General features: G+C 33.9%; 2 protein-coding genes across 4 annotated transcripts in view; one reads left to right on the top strand and one right to left on the bottom strand.

Annotated features, from left to right (window-relative positions):
* LOC127710861 (lithostathine-1-alpha-like) overlaps window positions 1-18,481 on the top strand; it is a 420,068-nt gene that overhangs the window by 171,081 nt on the left and 230,506 nt on the right. The gene's annotated exons all lie outside the window — the stretch shown is intronic.
* LOC127710856 (zinc finger protein 184-like) overlaps window positions 1-18,481 on the bottom strand; it is an 82,984-nt gene that overhangs the window by 7,684 nt on the left and 56,819 nt on the right. For all 3 annotated transcript variants that reach the window (XM_052216811.1, XM_052216812.1, XM_052216810.1), the window contains 2 exons: window positions 10,070-10,373; window positions 1,676-1,826 (listed from right to left, as the gene is read on the bottom strand). In XM_052216811.1, the coding sequence (XP_052072771.1) occupies window positions 1,676-1,826; window positions 10,070-10,373 (455 nt within the window). The remainder of the gene's footprint in view (window positions 1-1,675; window positions 1,827-10,069; window positions 10,374-18,481) is intronic.

Here is an 18,481-nt window from a genome sequence, read left to right as displayed (position 1 = left end):
ATTATCTATGCTTCAGAGCTACAAACCTTAACAGACAAGAAGGTGTCTTTGTAGACTTCTATTATCTATACTTCAGAGTTACAAACCTTTACAGACAAGCAGATGTCTTTGTAGACTGCTATTATCTATATTCAGAGTTAGACAAGCAGGTGTCTTGGAAGACTTCTATTATCTATATTCAGAGCTACAAACCTTTACAAACAAGCAGGTGTCTTTGTAGACTGCTATAATCTATGCTACATAGCTTGACACCGTAAAAACCTGTACAGACAAGGACGTGTATTGTATACGTATATTATTCATACTACAGAGCCACAAACCTTTACAACGAGCACACGTTTTTGTAAACTTCTAACCTATATACCTCAGAGCTACACACATTTACAGGCAATCATTTGTCCTTGTAGACGTCTATTATCTATTAGTCAGAGTTACACACCATTACTGGGAAGCACATATCTATTTATACTTCAGAGATTCTAACCTTTACAGACTATAAAGTTTCTTTGAATACTTATATTATCTATTCGCTAGATTATACACACATTTACAGACAAACACATGTCTTTGTTTTATTCTATTCACATATTTACTGACAAACACGTGTCTTTGTTTTTATTCTATTCACATATTATAACATATCCATAATTCAAAGCTACACACCTTTATAGACAAGCATGTGAGCTTTGTAGACGTCTATTATCTATACTTCCTAGCCACGTGCACCTAACTGTACAAACAAGCACATGTCTTTTTTGACGTCTACTAGATATAGGGGCCTCGGTGGCCGAGTGGTCTAAGTAGTCGAACTACTGCATCACTAGCCTGTCAAAACTAAAGTTGTGAGTTTGAATCCCACAAGTAGCAGGTGCGCTCGACTCCAATCTTAATTGACTATATGATTGTCAGTTTCCTACCGAAGGTCGGTGGTTCTCTCTGGGAACTCCGGCTTCCTCCACCAATAAAAACTGTCCGCCTCGAAAAAGCATAATAGTGCTGAAAGTGGCGTTAAACACCAATAAATCAATCAATCTACTAAATATAGACGTAGTCAAAGTTATAAACCTTTAAAAAGAAGCACGTGCTTGTGTAGACGTCTATAAGTCTCAGACATACATACTTTTACAGACAAGCACGAGTCTGTGTAGACGTCTGTTATCTATACTTCAGAGCTACTAACTTGTATACTCAATCATCTGTCTTTGAAGACGTCTATAATCTAGACTTCGGAGCTACATACCTTAATTGACCAGTATGTGCCTCCGTAGACGTCAATGCCACACACCTTTATAGACAAGGACTTGTCTTTGTAGACGTCTATTATCTATACTTCAGAGCTACTAACTTTTACAGACAAACACTTGTCTTTGAAGACGTCTATAATCTAAACTATAATATCTATACTCTAGAGTCTCTATCCTTTACAGACAGGTGTTTGTCTTTGTAGTCGACTTTGTTTATAGTTCAGAGCTACAGACCTTAACAATAAATCACGTTTCTTTGTAGACTATACTATCTATACATGAACTTCAGAGCTGCAAACCTTTACAGACAAGCACGTGTCTTTGTAGATTTTTACTTTACTTCATTGTACTTCAGAGCTACAAACCTTTACAGACAAGTACGTGTCTTTGTAGACTTCAACTGTATTTCATTGTACTTCAGAACTACGAACCTTTACAGACAAGCACGTGTCTTTGTAGACTTCTACTGTATTTCATTGTTTTTCCACACCTCTGGCACATCCAATGCTTATCTGTTGTATGACATAGCATATGTTCCTTCAGATGTCCTTTCTGTGAGAAATCTTTATCGCATACTTCACACTAAGATAAATAAAATATTAATAAAAATTAAAAAAGTATACGTAAAGGTCAATATTCTACTTCGGGTTAGAGTAAAATACCTCATAATAATAAAATGTAATTATTTTGTATTTCAAGGCACACGTTATTCTCGCTTTTTGTTCTGTTCAGTGACGGTGTATATAGCCATTTTTCGGTATCATCCCCCATGCCAGTTTTTCCACCGGCAAAAAATTTGCATCATTGCCATTCTTCCACCGCGAAAAGTTACACATACAGCCACAGCCACTCCCCCCTCCCCCACCACCAATATGGATATACATTAAAATTGCATGGCCATTTGTTGCATATATTTTCCGATGGCTTAAACAATCTGTTTATTCGGCTTGGGTTGCATAGCAGAAATATATTACTGTGTTCAGCGCCGTAGACCACTCGACCAACTTGGCTATAAAACACAGCTTTCGTTAGTCGAGTAATGCTTTTCCTCGTCGGCTTTAGCTAGGGTTGTAACACAGTACATGATGTATAGTGGCAAGTAGATGGTATACCTAAATATATGTTACGGACCATATTAGTATTTTGGCCATACGCGTATGGTCATGACCATATGCGTATATCCATATGGTCCAACCATACGCATATCATTTGGTTATCAACGGACCGGACCATATGAGTATTTAGACCGTATAGGTATTTTTCGAATATTTTTTACTTCCTTTGCAGGAAAACACAGCTCATTCTCTAGACCAAATACGGCACAAGTTACTATCTGAAGTACTTTATCTTTTACACATTGTATGAATCTTGGTGTATCTGTTATCTTACATTCGTTATAGAGTCAATTTAAATCGTCTTCATATTGTCGATATTCGTCCGTAATTGAAACCGCATGCGTTTAGGGCAAGATCACATTAAATGACTAAAAACAGTAAGAAATTTTAATTTAATACAAACAAATTAAAACATCAAAATAAATTTTTAAAAAGAGAAATAGGGTTCAATGATCAAAGTTCCTGTGAGTTAAGCAATTGACTTATTTCATTTCATTTAGATATTTCTTGAATTTGTTTTCCTAGGTCGACATATTGCGTAAAGACAAATCGATAATGACCATGTAAAAAAGTTATTTCGCCGGCATAATTCTCATTTGTAAGTAATATTCTCTTTATCAAATTAAGCATTTAACAATGTGATTGAATAAATAAAAATTTCATTTTAGAAACTCTAAATTTATGCGACACCTTTTCAACGTTTATCATGTCAATTACCCGGATCATACGCGAAAGATGCTCATGACCATACGCGTATGGTCCGGAACATAAATATTCTGTATAATGATACGTCACGATGATGGTGTGGTAACGCTAAACTAATTAAAGAACCTTTGTGAGCACGCTCACATACCGCACGCCCCCACATTGTCACTGGGCAAACAAAATCTCATTAGATTCCTAAGTTCAAAAACTCACTACTCCAACAAAAGTCAACTGATAAAAAATTCTTGTGGATACATAAAAATAAGAAGATGTGGTATAATTGCACATTTACATATTATGTTCTTATTATCTACAAAGATTCATAAAATTCTGTTGTGTGGATTCAGAGGAGTTTTGATGACGAACTGATTGTTGTAGTAGAAAGTGAAAAGTAAAATAACAAAAATACCGAACTCCATGGAAAATTCAAAACGGAAAGTCCCTTGGACATCAAATGGCAAAATTAAAAGATCAAACACATCAAACGAATTGAAAACAATGTCATATTCCTGACTTGGTACAGGCATTTCCTTATATAGAAAATGGTGGATTAAACCTGGTTTTAAAGCTAGCTAATTTAGAAACCTCTCACTTGTATGACAGTCGCATTATATTGACTACAATGTGTGGACATAATAGGTAAAAATGTCAAAAATAGGGGCACAGCAGTCAACATTGTGTCATAGTCAAAAGATTATAGTATTATTGCTGTGTTATAATCTTAATCACTATAAAAACAAACAAATATGTCAACAAAGAAAAAAAAATGGCATATAGACAAAGCATATAAGCAAAAATGAATGACAAGAATACAAAAAATGACGATTGCACAATAATACAATGGCAGGATGTATATGTACCGAGCCAAGCCAATAGGATATTACCAAAAATGTACTAAACAGTAAGGTAAATAATTTACAAAGACAAACAAAGGAACACTATAACACGTAATTAGAATGATAAACAACGTCAGTACCTAGAATCTATACTTCAAGACCATCGTGTATTATCTGTGAAGTTGATACGGAATATTTATCAACAAGGTCTTGGTACACAAACATGTATCTTCCGATGAACTTTCTTAGAAAAAGGACGAGACGTTCTTTGACATAACCCTGGTTCATCAACTTTCTGCTCAGACACTGGTGACGTTTTATAAAGTTTGAGTAGCAGCTGCATGCACTTGAAAACCGAATGAGATGAGAAATGTATATCCCATATGCAGGTGAAGTTGGTATATTGCTACTAAGGTGGGGGAAATTGATAATTTCAAAATTAAAATCGTCTCGTTTGTCATAGATTCTGGTACTGAGATGACCGCTTATGTCAAATTCGAGGTATAAGTCTAAAAATTAGGCGGAGGAAGCCGTGTCTGTTGCTTCTTTAATTTCTAGTTCTGGAGGATATATATAAATATATATATATGTTAGTACACATCCGTTGTTCAACCTGTTAGTCAAATGCGTTTTGTTTAAATATACTTTTTCACTTTTTTGGTGGTCTTTTGGAAAATGTTGTTGTGCTGTATTTAGACCCCTCTACCAAGAAATTTGTTTTGCATGCACACGTATAAAAATTGCGGTTTTTATCCAACGCAATCATAGGTTTGAACGTTGTTTTCAATCTAGACTTATTGTATTTTTTTCGTTTGGGCTTGTATTTTATTTGCCTTCGGGTTTATATGATCCGTTCATCCTATTTCGACTCTTCAAAATTCAAGAGTCTATCCTAATTTGAGGTAAATTATATGGCCTTCCAAATACCGTTTCGATCCCTAACATCACTGAAGAGACATTAATTGTCGAAATCCGGATATGGTGTACAAATTTTTGCACCTCATGTTTGCGGTATACCATCCTTTCCGCAAGTTTATTGTTTTCTTTTGGTATTAAATTAATAATAAAGATCCATTTTGTTACATCTTGTGATCCGTTTATTTGGCAATCGCCAATGGCAGTCAGCGGGGTTTAAGAACATCCGTTGTTCGACCTGTTAGTCAAATTCGTTTTGTTTAAATATACTTTTTCATTTGTTTTGTCTTTTGGAAAATGTTGTTTGTGCTGTATTTAGACCCCTCTACCAAGAAATTTGTTTTGCATGCACATGTATAAAAATTGCGGTTTTCATCCAACGCAATCATAGGGTTGAACGTTGTTTTCAATTTAGACTTATTTATATTTTTTCGTTTGGGCTTGTATTATATTTGCCTTCGGGTTTATATGATCCGTTCATCCTATTTCGACTCCTCAAAATTCAAGAGTCTATATATATATCCTAAATTGAGGTAAATTATATGGCCTTCCAAATACCGTTTCGATTCCTAACATCACTGAAGAGACATTGATTGTCGAAATCCGGATATGGTGTACAAATTTTTGCACCTCATGTTTGCGGTATACTATCTTTTCCGCAAGTTTATTGTTTTCTTTTTGGTATAGAATTAATAATAAAGATCCATTTTGTTACATCTTGTGATCCGTTTATGTGGAAATCGCCAATGGCAGTCAGCAGGGTTTAAGAACATCCGTTGTTCGACCTGTTAGTCAAATGCGTTTTGTTTAAATAAACTTTTTCACTTGTTTGGTCTTTTGGAAAATGTTGTTTGTGCTGTATTTAGACCCCTCTACCAAGAAATTTGTTTTGCATGCACACGTATAAAAATTGCGGTTTTCATCCAACGCAATCATAGGGTTGAACGTTGTTTTCAATTTAGACTTATTTATATTTTTTCGTTTGGGCTTGTATTATATTTGCCTTCGGGTTTATATGATCCGTTCATCCTATTTCGATTCTTCAAAATTCAAGAATCTATCCTAAATTGAGGTAAATTATATGGCCTTACAAATACCGTTTCGATTCCTAACATCACTGAAGAGACATTAATTGTCGAAATCCGGATATGGTGTACAATTTTTGGACCTCATGTATGCGGTATACCATCTTTTCCGCAAGTTCATTGTTTTCTTTTTGGTATTGAATTAATAATAAAGATCCATTTTGTTACATCTTGTGATCCGTTTATTTGGCAATCACCAATGGCAGTCAGCGGGGTTTAAGAACATCCGTTGTTCGACCTGTTAGTCAAATTCGTTTTGTTTAAATATACTTTTTCACTAGTTTGGTCTTTTGGAAAATGTTGTTTGTGCTGTATTCAGACCCCTCTACCAAGAAATTTGTTTTGCATGCACACGTATAAAAATTGCAATTTGTATCCAACGCAATCATAGGTTTGAGCGTTGTTTTCAATTTAGACTTATATATATATATATATATATATATATATATTAGTAATATATATAGGCCAAAGCGATAAGTTCAACGGGGCATAACTCATAGAAAAAAGATTGAAACCTAATTTCCTGTCGATCTGCACATCTACATAGTATGTCCTTATTATCTATAAAGTTTCATGAAATTCTGTCGTTTGGTTTCAGAAAAGTTGCGATGACAAACTGTTGCAGTAGTATATTTAGGCCAAAATTCTAAGTTCAACGGGCATAACTCCTAGAAAAAAGATAGAATCCTATTTTTCTGTCGATATGCACATCTACATAGTATGTCCTTATTATCTACAAAGTTTCATGAAATTCTGTCGTGTGGTTTCAGAGGAGTTACGATGACCAACTGTTGCAGTAGTATATTTAGGCCAAAATTCTAAGTTCAAAGGGGTATAACTCCTAGAAAAGATTGAATCATAGTTTCCTGTCGATATGCACATCTATATAATATGCCCTTATTATCTATAAAGTTTCATGAAATTCTGTTGTGTGGTTTCAGATGAGTTGCGATGACAAACTGCTGCAGTAGTATATGTAGGCCAAAATTCTAAGTTCAAAGGGGTATAACTCCTAGAAAAAAGATTGAATCATAGTTTCCTGTCGATATGCACATCTACGTAGTATGTCCTTGTTATCTTCAAAGTTTCATGAAATTCTGTTGTGTGATTTAAGAGGAGTTACGATGACAAGAATAGGACTGACGGACGGACAGATGGACTTTGTTCCGTGGGGTATAATTAAAAAAGGATTACTATCCTTTTTTTTAAATGGATAATTATCTTCCAACTGAAGTCGCCGACGCTACTACAAGGAGAAAATGAGCTTGTCGTGATACTAGGGGGGATAGGCCTAATCCTGGTTTATTCCCCATCGAGTTGAGGGGGAGGGAGGAGTGGGATCATGCCATTTTTTCCAGGGGGGGGGGGACTAGATCGATCCAATTTTCCCCTCGGAAAAAACGGCATGGGGGAAAATTGCTATAGGACGACACGGTATAAATAGAATGTAATATATATCAACCACACTTGCAATAAAATGCATTAGTATTAAAAAAAACATACTATAGATTCTTTATCTACGTATTCTTTAAGAACTTAAATACTTTTTTTTTTTTTATTTCATTGTTTGTATTGTATTATGTATTGATGTTGTAAATTGAATGTTTATGCCCTTTGGGGCCCATAATTGGAAATAAAATATCTTATCTATATCATTTTAGACTCAGATCGACGTCTGGTCTCTAATCGACGTCCAAAGTAAAGTCACGTTCTCAAATCAGTGTTCAATATTTTTACCCTCTAATCGACGTCTTATGTAACGTCATGAATTACCAAAACGACGTCCGATCGATTAGAGTCCCCTGCGTAAAGAAACTAATTGTTTTCTTGTATTGTTATCCTCTACCAATCATGACTTAGTTGACGTATATCAGAAGGCAACACCCCGTCCCAAATAATCAACTAAATAAACGGACAAACATCAGTAGATGACAATAAGACAAACATCGACATCCTATTACATCTACATGCATATTTTGGTGAAAGAAGTTAATCTACACGATCTACATTGTCATATAAATAAGAAAATGTGGTATGAGTGCCAATGAGATAACTCTCCATCCAAGTCACAATGTATAATAAACAGCTGCGCCACGAGCGCATGATACGCCCGTCGTCTTGTGTGTGAGGTTTTATGCAATAATCATAAATCGTTTCTGAGATACGGCGCGACATGTGAAAACCCCTTTTTTTTATAAAAAAATCAATAACTCTAAAATAAAATTTTGAATCATCACCAAAACGTATACAGATCTTAAGATTAATACAATTAAGAAGTGTGTAAAGTTTTAAGCAATAATCATAAATCGTTTTTGAGATACGGCGCGACATGTGAAAAAAACACCCCCTGTTTTAGTTACAAAGTTCCGTAACTCAAAAAGTTTTAATCTTATTTTCACCAAAAAGTATACAGATCGTTTGACTATCATACGAAACAGCTATATTAAGTTTCATGAAATTTAGATAAGTCGTTCTCAAGTAACGGTGCGACATGTGGACACCGGACAGATTGACAGACGGATAGACAGACAGACATACAGACGGACGCCGGACATTTGTATACCATAATACGTCCGTCAAAATTTTGACGGGCGTATAAAAAGTAAACAATTATAGGTCAAAGTACGGCCTTCAACACGGAGCCAAGGCTCACACATGTTCCTTTCATATTCATATAAACAATTGACATGTGGATATATACATGTACGACAATGAGACAACAACCCAACGACAAAGATAACCGAGAGACATCTAGGGGTAATATACGAGGGTCTGGTGGGGTCTACAGAATAGAGAAAAATAATTAAAAATAGACAATAATGGGGTGCTAAATCATAAAGAAAAAAGAATAACGGGGAAAAGAAAAAAAGAACAATAGGGAAAATGAATAAAGGATAGAGAAAAAGAATATAAAAAATGAAGGACCCCTATCTCGATCCTCATATACAATCTCAAACAGAACAAAGAAGTACAGTCAATTTTTGAAAAGTATTATTATTTGGAAACTGCAAGATTTAAAATCTTATATTTTTTAACAAATTTTTGAGTTATTAATTTCAATCCCAAAATGCCTGTACCAAATCAGGAATATAACAGTTGTTTTCATCAAAATGTTTGGAACATGGTCTTCGAGTTATGAGAAACCTACCTTGTAAACAGAAATGTTTGGAACATGATCCCTGAGTTATGGGAAACTTACCCTCTAAACAGAAATGTTAGGAACATGATCCCCGAGGTATATGGGAAACCTAACTTATAAAGAGAAATGCTTGGAACATAGTCCCGAGTTATGGGAAGCTTACCTTATAAACAGAAATGTTTGGAACAGGGTCTCCGAGTTATGGGAATCCTACCTTATAAACAGAAATGTTTGGAACATGGTCTCTGATTTATGGGAAACCTATCTTATAAACAGAAATGTTTGGAGCACGGTCCCCGAGTTATGGAAAACTTACCTTATAAACAGAAATGTTTGGAACATAGTCCCCGATTTATATGGGAAACTTATCTTATACACAGAAATGTTTAGAACATGACCCCTGAGTTATGATAAACCTACCTTATAAACAGAAATGGTTGGAACTTTGTCCCCGAGTTATTGGAAACCTACCTTATAAACAGAAATGTTTGGAACATGGTCTCCGAGTTATGGGAAACCTACCTTATAAACAGAAATAGTTAGAACATGGTCCCCGAGTTATATGGGAAAAACTTACCTTATAAACAGAAATGTGTGGAACATGATCGTTGAGTTATGATAAACCTACCTAATAAACAGGAATAGGTGGAACATGGTCCTCGAGTTATTGGACACCTACCTTATGAACAGAATTGTTTGGAACATGGTCCCCGAGTTATGTAAACCTACCTTATAAACAGAAATGTTAGGAACATGGTCCCCGAGTTATGTAAACCTACCTTATAAACAGAAATGTTAGGAACATGGTCCCCGAGTTATGTAAACCTACCTTATAAACAGAAATGTTAGGAACATGATCATTGAGTTATGATAAACCTACCTAATAAACAGGAATATTTGGAACATGGTCCCCGAGTTATGAAAACCTACCTTATGAACAGAATTGTTTGGAACATGGTCCCCGAGTTATGAAACCCTACCTTATAAACAGAAATGTTAGGAACATGGTCCCCGAGTTATGTAAACCTACCTTATAAACAGAAATGTTAGGAACATGGTCCCCGTGTTCACGACGAACATGCTGTTGTAGACTATATCGTCGACTATAAACTTTTCCACAATCTGCGTGCCTGCATGTAAATATCAGTGGATCAGAATGGCGCTTCCGATGTTCCTTCATTGCAGCCGGACTGGCAAATATTTTACCACAATCACATGTTTGTGTTTTGCCAAGATGAATCAGCTTATGTCTGGCCAAATTCGATTTTCTATTAAAGACTTTTTTACACTGATTACATTTAAATCCATCATTCTGCTGCTTTGTATTCTTTTTCCTAGAAAAGAGAAAGTAACAAATAATTGTAATTAAATATGGATGTTAAAAACTGATTGATCTGAAGGATTTATTGATATTAATTTTCTAGTGTTTAGGGTAAATGACTGCAGATCATTGTTGTATTTGAGATCAATTGAGGAACAAAGAAGAATGCTACATTGTTAAATATTTCCATACACCAAATATAGTTGACCTATTGCATACAGTATTAGAAAAACAGACCAAAACACAAAAACTTAGCACTGAGCAATGAACCGTGAAAATGAGGCCAAGGTCATATGACACCTGCTAGTTGTACATGTACACCTTGCAATCATTCCATACACCAAATACGGTAGACTTATTGCTTAGAGTATCTGAGATATGGACTTGACCACGAAAACTTAACCTTGTACACTGATCCATGAAATGAGGCGCAGGTCAAGTGAAAACTGTCTGACAGGTATGATGACCTTACAAGGTACGCACATACCAAACATAGTTATGTTATTACTCATAATAAGAGAGAAATTAAGAATACTAAAAATCTTTAACTTTTTTTTTCAAGTAGTCACTGAACCATGAAAATGAGGCCAAGGACAATGGACATATGACAGACGGAAACTTCATAACATAAGGCATCTATATACAAAGTATGAAGGATCCAGGTCTTCTACCTTCTGAAATATTAAGCTTTTAAGAAGTTTGTTAGCGCCGCCGCCGCCGGATCACTATCCCTTCGACAGAAGTTGCAGGCTCGACAAAAATTATAATGATTTTTTTAGGTGGAGTTCTTTTATTTGAAGGCATTACTGTAATACATGTACTACATATACACCGGCTATTCATACTGTAGATACTAGCATAACAACAGATGATGTAAACAAGTTGACTTCACAAAACATTCCATGTATTTTGGGTTATCTGTTGACGGTTACATTAATACAATATATATTATTCAAATCAGGCATTACATGACAGCACATTTTGGCCAAAACAAGACACACGGATTTTTATCAGTTCTTTGATTTTTTTATTGTTTAGCGCAAGTTTGTTGCCAAAAAAAGTAAAACTAATATACATGATACGGTTGTAGCATCCATTTAGGTTTCTTTTAGAATGTCAGCACCAAAATCTTATTTTCTTTTTATAGATAGTATCATATAATACGTTCATTCCAATATTTCAGACTTACTAATACTAAATGCGTTAAGAAATCTAAGAAATCCTGAAAAAAAATCATTATATTTTTTTGAATTTTCATAATCTACTGTCATGGATTTAGTGACTAATCTTAAATATAATGAATGCATTGTGAAGCCAACTTGACTGCTATTGTGCGTTAGTAATATAAATTTATGACAAACTTTCACTTTGTATTTTTAATTTCAATGACCATTTCTTTGATAAAGAACTTCGAAAAAGAGCAAAAGTTAAACGCTAGAGTGGACTTTTTATGTATACTGTAGAGCTCTACTTTTTGTCTCATTTAAAAAAAAATCATCTGTATGTTCATTTCAAAACAATTTTTCAGTGTTTTTTTCGTAATATTTTCTTCAACTACAAAACGTAGACGGGTCCTCATAAGTAACATCTCTGTGAAGTTTGGTTAATTTCTGCTCAATGGTTCTCAATGTGATATATTAACGGACGGACGAAAAATGACAACTAATGGTAATAGCTCACAAATGAGAGAAGAAAGTGATATGTAGGAAAGTCCCAAGACCACACTAGATATCAATCAAAGCGCGAAAGCGCTGTAAAGGCAGTTAATTACAGGTTGTGTGTATTTTTAGTCCAGTTATATCATTATCTTGCATAGTACAGTGTACTTATCAGAGGTGGCTTCCAGTTTTTAAGATTAAGAGTTCTCTAATGATATTGAACAAGTTTCATGAATGTCATATTCTGAGCATTATATGAAGGTGATTGTTCTTTCTTGTTTACGAACTAGTGCATTATGTCCAGTTTGTACCTTGTTTATCTTTGTTTATAGTCAAATACTGTTTAATATAGTTGGGCATGTTCTTTTTAGGAATAAATACCAGTTATCAACTGTATTTTTATTCAACTTTGCAAATGTGGTTTGTTACTAGTAAGCATGGATGATAGTTGTTAAATTGGCAATCATACCACATCTCCTTATTTGTATAATGATCTATATTCAACGACCTCGGGTACAAAAAATATATGTAACTATACTATAATGGGAAACCTTTGACTTCTTTCTTTTATATAAACTTTTGATTTGGTAGCATAGAACTATGTAGAATACTCCTGTTGAACATATCGTGCATAGATGACTTTGTCTATCATTTTATATATGTATGATGGTATTTACCTGCTATCCTTGGATTCAACAGCTTTAAGAATATGGTGAACACTATTAGTTACATAGTGTGCTAGTGACCTAATACGGTATATATGGGGTCAGTAAATTCCATATGGGGTGAAAGCGAAGCTCGAATCCCCATATGGAATTTACTGACCCCATGTATACCGTATAACGTCACTAGCACACTATGTAACGAATTTATCTTACCGACTATCTTAACGTGTGAAATTTAAACTAGTGACCTATCAAAATGAGCAAGTCTTCAATACCGTTAGCATTAAGAAACTACTTCCATTGATCCTACAAAAACAGATGCCAACAATAACAACTTGTTAAGTTTAAATGTGTTTTATAAATTTATTTAAATCTTCATCATCAATTTCTTCGTCTGTTGAAACCTTTAAGATTTTTTCTCAGTACCGTTTTGTTTTTATAAAGGGACGTAACACCACTACTAACCGTGTATGAAATAAGCCCCGTCTCCCTACTAACCTAATATGGAATATACACGGTCTCCACGCGGACGCTTTTAACCAATCATATTCCAACAAGAATGCTGGTATTAGATCTCAATACACTTTGATATTTAAGGGCAATTTGTATGACTGTTTGATATAATTAACTTGCACAAAGTATATATGTCTGTATCTGTGGAGTTACATATTGGATATACCAAGCATTTATTTTGGCATGGTTGAAGATAATAGATATTGTGGCATAATTATAAAATACACTTTATTATAAAATACACCTTATTATAAAATACACTTTATATGGATATGTTATATTAGTTTTATTTGTAAACTATTGTAACATACAGTCAATCTCAAGATATCTATTTTAATCTTAAACGCAGTGTAAATTTAACAATGGGGTACACATTGTCTTCCTATACTTCAGAAAATAGATCTGAACCTTGGTGATAATCACCGTATATATATATATGATTTTCTGTACCTCGGCATGGTACGCACTTTTAAGGCATAAAAGAACTTTTTCTTATTAATATAAATAGACTATTCTTTATTATTGATTTATATTAGCATATTCAATGACTTCCATCCTATGAAAAGTAGTTCATAATGATTGCTTTGTCACAGTATTGTATGTATTGCAAGAACATTAAGTAACATAATGTTAAATGTACATTGCAATATGTCAACTGTTTCGATTAACATACTTTTTTCTGGAAACTATAACTCCAAGCAAAATTATTTCCAAGTATAAAGTAATTTATGAATGAAAAAAGGAGTTCTTAATTAAGAAAAAAATGACATCTCGTTGTTTGGACACTGTCATAATAGACTAGTTGTCTCATTAGCATTTTAACCATCTCTCCATATTTGTAAGACAACAGAAGAAAATGATTTAACCCAAAAACAAAACTTAGTTGTAAGATCTCTGAAATTCTCTACACGGTATGAGTTTTACACATTGTTGGAGATTGTACGGTAACAATAACACCTGTAACTGCTTATATAGATATAGGAAGATGTGGTATGAGTGACAATGAGACAACTCTACATCCAAGTTACAATTTATAAAAGTAAACCATTATAGGTCAAGGTACGGCCTTCAACACGGAGCATTGGCTCACACCAAACAGCAAGCTATAAAGAGCCCCAAAAAAATTACTAGTGTAAAACCATTCAAACGTAAAAAAACCAACGGTCTAATAGCCATGTCTTATGCACTTTGATTTGATAAACTCACTGAATATCAGTCAAGGGTCTAACTTACATAAGTTTTTAGAGAAAAATAAAAAACATTTGTTATTGAGGGCTAAAAAATCAAAAATCTGGGATAACATATGTATGTTACATGTTTCAAAGGGGCATTATACATCCTTTATTTTGTTAAATTGTGTACTAGTTCTATTGATATTATAATTGTCTTTATGTATATTAAAATGTAGAAAGATATAAAATCTCATAGTTTGCCAATCATGCATAACACACCCATGTTATTACAGAAATAAATGTGGATAGTGTCCACATGTGGACACAGATGATGCCCCCGCTTGCATATCATATAGTTATAAAGGGACATAACTGAAGAACGGTAAAAGTAACGCTACCCAAATTGCAACTTGATCTGAGTTTTGTGGTAATAAGCATTGTGTGTAAGTCTCATAACATTTGGTTGAGGCTAACTTAAGTAGAGAACAGAAACTAAAAATTCAGCAATTTTTTTATTTGTAAACACGCACAACTCTAGAACGGTTGTGTATAAGTTTTATAACATTTGGTTGAGACAAACTAAAGTTAGAGAACGGAAACGAAAAATTCAGCAATTTTTATGTTTATAAAGGGACATAACTCAAGAAAGGTAAAAGTGTCGCCACCAAATTTCGTACTTAATCTGTATTATGTAGTAATGAGCATTGTGTATAAGTTTCATAACATTTGGTTGAGGCAAACTAAAGTTAGAAAACGGAAACAAAAAAATTGTACTTGATCTTAGTTTTGTGGTAATGAATATTGTGAATAGGTTTCATAATGTTTGGTTGAGGCAAACTTAAGTTACAGAATGGAAACTAAAAATTTTGCAATCTTTCGATTTATAAAGGGGCATAACTCAATAATGGTTAAAGTGACACTTCCCAAATTCAAATCCCATAACTCAATAATGGTTAAAGTGACACTTCCCAAATTCAACTTGAACTGTGTTTTATCAGTGGAAGTCACAATTGAACATTGCATTGTATAAAGCATTGATTGTAGTTGATTCAACTATAATCATGGACAAAGGAAGATAACTCCAATTTTAAAAATTACTTGATATTAAGAAGAAAATAATTTTTCCATTTATAAAGGGGCATAACTCTAGAACGTTTAAAGTGACGCCACCAAAATTCAAACTTGATCTGTGTTTTGTGGTAATAAGCATTGTGTATAAGTTTCATAACATTTGGTAGAGGCAAACTTAAGTAAGAGAACGGAAACTAAAAATTTTGCAATTTTTCCATTTATATAGGAGCATAACTCTAGAACGGTTAAGGTGACGCCATCAAAATTCAAACTTGATCTGTGTTTTGTGGTAATAAGCATTGTGTATAAGTTTCATAACATTTGATTGAGGCAAACTAAAGTTAGAGAACGGAAACTAAAACTTTTGCAATTTTTCCATTTATAAAGGGGCATAACTCTAGAACGGTTTAAGTGACCCATCAAAATTCAAATTTGATCTGTGTTTTGTAGTAATAAGCATTGTGTATAAGTTTCATAACATTTGGTTGAGGCAAACTCAAGTTAGAGAACGGAAACCAATTTTGGGACGTATGTACGTACGTACAGACGGACAAGGGTAAAACTTAATGCCCCAACCGCTACGGCGGGGGCATAAACATATGCCTGTAATAACTAAAGGGCTTCTCTACATCTCTTCAAAGCATTTTCTCCTACATACAAATGACATATATCACAATGTGTTTTAATTAATTGTAATAAATAATGATAAGAGCATGTAATGAGGTTCTGCGCAAGCTTCCTAGTCATTCCCAAGTGTCTCATGCAATAAGTTAAATGCCTGTAATAACTAAGCCTTGTTATTACAGCTAAGTTATCACTTAAAAGCCTTGTCTCATTGATTTACCATGGTTGATAAAAAATGTATTAATTGAATAGGAAAATTAGTATCAAGGTTATGTATTAAGTTACTGCGCAAGTTTCAAGAATTCCCAATTTCCCACTGAAAATTAAAAAAAATAATTATGGTACATTTAACTGATAACAAACATATGTTACTACAGATTAAGAGAAAGTATCCGTAATAACACATGTATGTTATTTTTCTCTAATAACTTATTAAAGTTACACCCTTGACTGAATATCATACCCAATCTCCTTATTTTTATATGCATTACAATTTACATGTACATGTAATTGTAAATATATATATCAGAACAAAATTCATTGCGCCACTTTCATTTATGCATCCTTTGGCACAATACAAGTTCTAAAATTCATAAAACAACTAAATGTTATTTCAGATGAAAGTTTTGTTTCAGTTCCATTCATAGGATTTGTTAGAATTTTGTATGTTTTGCCAAGTCCAATAATTGGCTCTATATGCACCTGTTTATTGGAGACTTTTCTATCCCGTATAAGAGTTTTCGAACTAATTCTGTTTCTCTTTTTGAAAAAAAGTTGGAATATTGACGGCAACATCCATTCTAGCAAACAAATCTTGCACATTAAAACCTTTATCTGCCATCGCACTGTCACCTAGATCACATAATTGAACTATTCTACATCGTTCAACTATTTGACGGTCACTGGTACATACAACATATGTATTAGAGACATAGTTGACTAAACCACCAGGTGTCGAACATACAAGTATTTTCAGTGTTTCGGTTTTTATATGATGAAAAGGTTGCCTGTTGAGCTCTAGGAGCTTTAGGTTTTTTCACGGGACATTCTGTGCTGTCAATAATAATCCTAGTTGAAGGAAACTTTAATTTGAAGTCAGATGTCGAAAAATACCTGACTAAACTGCTAGATGGCCAAGTGTTAGACTCTCGCCACTGTTTAGACATAAAAACAATCCATGTAATGTATACACAATATTCTTAACACTAGATTCAGATATTGAAAACAATCTAGACAGTTCAAAGTTGGTTGTATAATGCCTCAATTTCATCAGTCATAAAAAACTGATTTTAACTGACACACTATCAATTTAAAAATATATGTATCGCAAACAATGTGCAGCTGGACCAAGCGTGGTCAAAACAAATAAAAATTTAGTATACGACTCTAAACAGGTATAAAAATGCATGGCTGTGTCATCATTTGCGAAATTCTCTGCTGAAAACATAGGCATTGATGGTGTTTGCGTAATTCCATCTGTGAAGCTCAACATTGGCTCGGCAGTTGGTGGTGGACAGTCATAAATCCTTTCTGCAGTATGAATGACTTCTTCAGGAAAACCAACTTCACAATCAAAACTTTCCTCTAGCATGTCTAGATTTCTCCTACAATATTCATCCAGTTTAGTTCTATTGTTTTCACGGGAAACTGCCTTGATTTTTCTTTTTGTGGACGATTCAGTCTCTTGCTTGGTCCAGGAAAATAGGCTGGGAATAGCAGTAGACATAAGTCTCTGTAAGGTGTGTTTGCGCCCTGAAAAAGGTTATAAAATATTATTTTTTGAAAATTAAATGAACTTCCGTTAGCAATGTATACTTTGTACTACCTGGCGAAATATTAACTAGATTTATTCATTACAAAGTGAATAAAAGTTTAAAACTATGTTTGCCTGATTAATGTATGTTATGTAAATCCAATGGACAAACAATGAGAGACTTATGCAACACACATACCTAAATAACTATAATATAGATGAGAGCATGTCATTGTTTTGTTCCTGTTAACATTGTCATTGATATTTTTCAAGAAAGCCTATGAGGCAAAGCTTATGCATTCCTGTCATTACTACATCATACATTAGCATAATTACTGCTAATATAATTCTCAGTATGATATACCTCTTGTAGGAAATCATTATAATTGTAGCATTCACCAAAAAATCTCAAACAGATCACCTTGAATCGTAATCCAAAAAATTATGACGTCTTGAATTAACCACCCCCTTTTATTCTAAAACGATATTAAATTGCGGTTGTAAACAGACTTTGGTTTATTCGCATGGCGATTATATATATAACTGTATATATTTCTAAAAGAAAATAAAGTTTTACCATGAACAGTTTCCTGCACGTAGTCGTTTTCAGTAAAATGTGCCTTGTAAACAACAGCTGATTGAGATGGACTCCACGATTTCATCGT

Source organism: Mytilus californianus, unplaced genomic scaffold (assembly GCF_021869535.1).
Source record: "Mytilus californianus isolate M0D057914Y unplaced genomic scaffold, xbMytCali1.0.p SCAF_8, whole genome shotgun sequence".
Lineage (NCBI taxonomy): Eukaryota > Metazoa > Mollusca > Bivalvia > Mytilida > Mytilidae > Mytilus > Mytilus californianus.
This window is presented reverse-complemented; position numbering and strand designations above follow the sequence as displayed.